Raw genomic sequence first — 5,058 nt, forward strand, 5'->3', positions numbered from 1 at the left:
AAATATCTACCCCTAAAGCTCAAACCCAGAAAATTGTTCCTGTAAACTTGTTCTAACTTGATGATGTTTAACTACAAATCTGTGACAGATGCTCAGAGCATCGCCTAAGTACCAGCTCCAGTATATGGAAGTGCTCGGGACACAACCCAGAAGAGCCAGTCTTGAAGGCTTGTGTCATTGTGTATACTCACTGTGGACGGAAGTCAGGCAGTCCGGAACCTACACTTCAGCATTTCTAACAATTCAGAGCAAATCAGATGTTAATTAGATGCTAACTACCCTTTACACATTTCCAAGTTTTGATTACTGGAGTATATATGACTACATATACTATTTAATATTTATTTCATTCCGTAGGGAAGATATGCTGAAAATTTTATGTAGGAAAATAAGCTCACACACACACACGATTCTATTTTATAAACTGCCCATATCTACCTCATAAAAAAAAAAGGAGTCATCAAATGATCCAACATAGTAATAAAAACTGTGATACAATTTTCCTAATGAAACACTACAATCTCTTTATGTACATTTTTTCACTAGTAGGCACCATTTCATGATTATTTTGTTGCTACTGTTGTTGAGACAGGGTCACACTACATATTTTGGGCTGGTCTCGAAGTCACTATGTAGTCCAGGCTGGCCACTTGTTGAGACAGGGTCACACTACATATTTTGGGCTGGTCTCGAAGTCACTATGTAGTCCAGGCTGGCCTCAAATATTCCAAATTCTGGGATTACAGGTGTCTGCCACTACACTCAGTTCATTTCTTGATTTTTATTCATGATACCATACTTGCTTAGAAAAAGCATGAAAACAATTGAAAAGTGTGAACTACTATATAAATGTAAGATATGTGTTTAAAAATATGAATTTACCTTGTACCAGTGATTTGAGTACTGTCTGACAAATTTAATGCCATATCATTTATCACTTTACTAAATCACATCAAATACGACACAAAGACAATTTGTTTAAGAAAAGTTTTACTAATGTGTTAATATTTCAGCAAAGTTATTGCAACGGGTTTAAAAGGCAGACACACTATTATAGGCTATAAAGTAATAAAGGAGTTTTATACAATTAAAATATTAAACAGACCTATGAGATTTACCGAATAACTACCAGATCCAGAAAAAAAATTAAATCTGAAAAATTAAATCTAGTATTAGCACCTACAATATCTCTGAAAATAAAACTTTTACCTGCTTCATTATTTTCTAATATATTTCTTAACTTTCTCTCATATACATTGCTTTCCAACCTCCCAAAGAATGAAGGCCATCAGAAGCCCAATGCTAAGAGCATACAGACAAAAGAGGAGCTAGAAATAGACTCAGACTTGAGGGTTTAACTCGGAAATCACTTAACTTTAACCAATCATAAGATTTCTGTGCACTGAATACTGTATATGAGGAGCCCACAAATCATAACATTTGTCAGTAGGGTTAAAAATTAGCAAATATACAGTATCACTCCTATCAAATTTCTAAGTTATAATTATAACAAAACCATAGTTACAATATGTATTACACTTGTTTGTTACACACTCAGGGACACAGCAAAGACATTATGGGTTTGAGGGTTTAGCATCCACTTTATTGTGCTTACTTCTTTGTGTAATGAATAAGCAACACAGACCACATCTTCCCAACACTCAAGGTAATGCAATAATATAAAAGTCTCCAAAGAAATTACTGGAAATTCCATTAAATACTGCTTTAATTAGGAATAGTTGCTATAATGAGACAAATCACATACATTATTTTCTTCATTGAGCTTCGGTTTGAATCAATCTTAGGATTTGAATCATAGCAACATGTGTAGTACTTTGAAATTTGGGAGCTGTACAGGCAAAACCACAGATATACATACCTTACCTGAAACAAAGCCTTTCATCACCTTAGGGGAACAAGACCGAACACTGGCTAAGACTGGACTTGTTGAAGTCAAAAGCCATCTTGGGAACTGGACGGAGGAATAAAGTGGTACTGGTGTAGGTAAGAAACAAAGCTGCACTGGCTGACCAACTGCATATTTTACTAAATGGCTTTGAATTTAAAAAATGAAATGCTTCATTGTGTTTTCTCAGAGACTAATCAAAAGATTACAGAGTCCTATCCAATTTGGAGACACAAAGTGGATGCTGAGAGACTAGAGGTCACCTCAGGCATGGAATTTTAGAAAGTTAGTCCTTGGAGTAAATGGCACCATGGCTCTGGCAGCAGATACAAAGGAATGATGCTCTGGAGAGGAGGTAGGGACACTCTGTGATCAGTCAGTGGACAGATGAGGGTCCCAGTGGGAGGTGGGATCTACAATTAGAGGGAAAAGGACAAATTTTAGAAAGCAATGCAGAAAATCTCTAAAATTATCTTTCTTCCATCAACGGATATGAGCTTATAATAGATTTATAATAGGTTGTAGGTTATATTTTACCTAACAACCGACTTGAGTGTGTATGGCTTGTCTAAATTAGTATGCAGCTCAACAGTTCAGAAATCATGCCCTGTAAATTTAGACCTCTGGCTAACCATGTCATGAAAGGTAGCAGAGCACAGGGTCAAGCGTCCACTGTCTGGGTGGGCTGCGTTGGCTGCTACCTACTAGCTGTTTAATGAACAAGGATTAAGCTCTCTATGCTACAGTTTTGTCACCTCGAAAACAGTGCAAACTTGTAGAGTTGCTGTGATGATAAAATCAGTGATTTAAAACAGTGCTGGTACTTGTGTGCCAACAAATGTTAGATACAGTGGTCCTCGGCTCATGAACTTTTAATTCTTTCCAAGATTCCGGTCACAAACCAAACTGAACGAGAACCAAATGAGATTTCCTCATAAGGGGAATACTGAACCTAACTACTGACTGATTTGATTCTCATCTAATTTGGTTTGCAACCAGAACTGTAGAAAGAATTAAGTTCATGAACGGATGTATCACTGTATTTTTATCATTCACTTATTTATTATGATAGAATAATGTATTTCATTTTTATATTAAGATAAGTCTTAATCCAGAGAATAAAACATCAGTGCATCTAATAACAATAAAGATATCTATGTGATATTGAAATATTAAAAAGAGCAAAATATTTTTGTTTAAAGCTCTTTTTAAAAATAAAGGCCATATGCTGGGGGTGCAACTCAGTGGTACAGTGCTTCCCTAACTTGTTTAAGGCCCTGTCTGGGTTCAACCTCTACCACCACAAGGAGAAATAAGACTAAACAAAACTAACTGCCAACTCCATGATTAAGTTTATTCTTTTGTTAAATCCTTAATTTAATTTCCACATAATACTGCAAAGTGGAGACACTTTACAGAGTTAAGAAAAGTGGCAGAATTGAATAAATTATTCTTACACTCCTCCTTACCCCCAAAATCTCAGCCCACACTGGATCCTGGAAACACATAGCTCTGAAAACTAAATTGTGTTGAACAAAAATATTTGCATTCATGAAACTATCCAGAAGTTCCTAATGTAAATCTTTCCCATTTCAAAATTTCCCAGTTGTCTGACTATTGATAGATTAATCTCTGGTGTGTAATTGCTCAAAACCCCGCACCACCTCAGAAAAACATCCTCTTAAGCAATAATAGCTGCAAAATGAGTCATGACAAATGGGCTGTGCCAAGTCAATGCAGCTGCAATTGATAAAACAAACTTACTCCACTAGCATGTAACAAAAACCACACAGAAGTTCCTGGTTGCTTGTTTGAGAAATATCAACTTGGAAACTGTAAACGAGGAAGTGTATGGACAAGTAACACTATGAGTTCCAAAACAAAGCCTTCTAAAAGAAATAAAACACATGGCAAGGATGTCATTATTTAGATCTCAGGCTTTCAAGAACTCAGGTGTCACATTAGTGCTAAAAGAAGGCAGTTTTGGAATGATGGATGATTTGTAGGATTTAATAGATGGAACAGGAGCAGAAAAAAATGTACTTTGAAAAAAGGTACTGAAAGAGAAAAGAGAAGGATAAACCCTGAGAATATTCTGATAAACTATGTTCCTGCTGCTGCAGAGAAAGCATCGTGTAAAAAGCAGCCTTTGTGGTTAATCAGACTTAGGTTCGTACTGCAACACTTGTTAACTGTGTGACTGTGACAGTGCTCATACTTCGGTTTGCTCACCTGTAAAATGGGGAGAACACTCTGCAGCGCTCTTGTTGAGATTTAGAAGTACCATTAGCACAATATCCACCCCACTGTAGGCACTCTTGAAATAGTAACTATTATTACTGTTGCCCTAGAGATGAATACATGTGATTTGGTGCATTCCGTCTGTGCTGCTTTTTATTTAGCAACGGCTATCTGTAAGCCAAGATAATTACAGCATATATATCGAGAGCATGAAATTGGCAGAAATGGTGAAGTACCATTTTCTGTCCCTTACAAGGCTCGACAAATACACTTAGGAACTCAACAAAATTCTACCTACAGATTCTCAGAAGTATTATCTAATTTATTTTTTTCCCTCATGAAAGGACTTTATCTGGATATACACAAACATTAACATTCTAAATAAAAGAATGAAATTTTTGGTTCTAGCCATTAGATAAAGCTTCTTCTATAGCATCCGGAGGCCACTTTAAGTAGAGTATAATGGGGGAAATGAGATTTAAATTGAATACTGAATAGAAGTTGGGTTATATACACATTTTAGAGACTAAGGTAATGCAGTGATTAACTTAAGGTAATTCAACAAATATAACCCTATTTAGCTGCATGATTTAACCACTTTATCACATAAGGAAGATTTCCAAAACCTTCACAGAAGCCAAATAGTTTCATACTTACCTTTAAACTGATGTTTTATCTTCCACTGCTCATGCCTCTGTCTTCATAAATGGTAATTTCAATCTAAACAACATGGCTGTTAAGAACATACAGTATAGAACGTAACACAGAAAGGACCATGGCAAGATGATATTCTGTACACTTTGCTTTTTAACAAAAAACTTCCTACTTAAGTTAATCGTGCTTTCTCTACTTTGCTGAGTTTTTTTTTTTTTTTTTTTTTTTTTTTTTTTTTTTTTTTTTTTTTTTTTTTT

General features: G+C 35.5%; 1 protein-coding gene across 1 annotated transcript in view; it reads right to left on the reverse strand.

The window, feature by feature from the left end:
* Positions 1 to 1,724: 1,724 nt before the first annotated feature.
* The window catches only part of Golga7 (golgin A7), a 10,581-nt gene continuing 7,247 nt past the window's right edge, over positions 1,725 to 5,058 (reverse strand). Inside the window, exons 3-4 of the mRNA XM_010617134.1 lie at positions 4,805 to 4,867; positions 1,725 to 2,319 (exon numbers count right to left, since the gene is read on the reverse strand). Coding sequence (XP_010615436.1) covers positions 4,820 to 4,867 — 48 coding nt within the window. The 3' untranslated portion in view covers positions 1,725 to 2,319; positions 4,805 to 4,819. The remainder of the gene's footprint in view (positions 2,320 to 4,804; positions 4,868 to 5,058) is intronic.

This window comes from Fukomys damarensis, unplaced genomic scaffold (assembly GCF_012274545.1).
Source record: "Fukomys damarensis isolate Sample0158 unplaced genomic scaffold, DMR_v1.0_HiC HiC_scaffold_18, whole genome shotgun sequence".
Taxonomy (NCBI): Eukaryota; Metazoa; Chordata; class Mammalia; order Rodentia; family Bathyergidae; genus Fukomys; species Fukomys damarensis.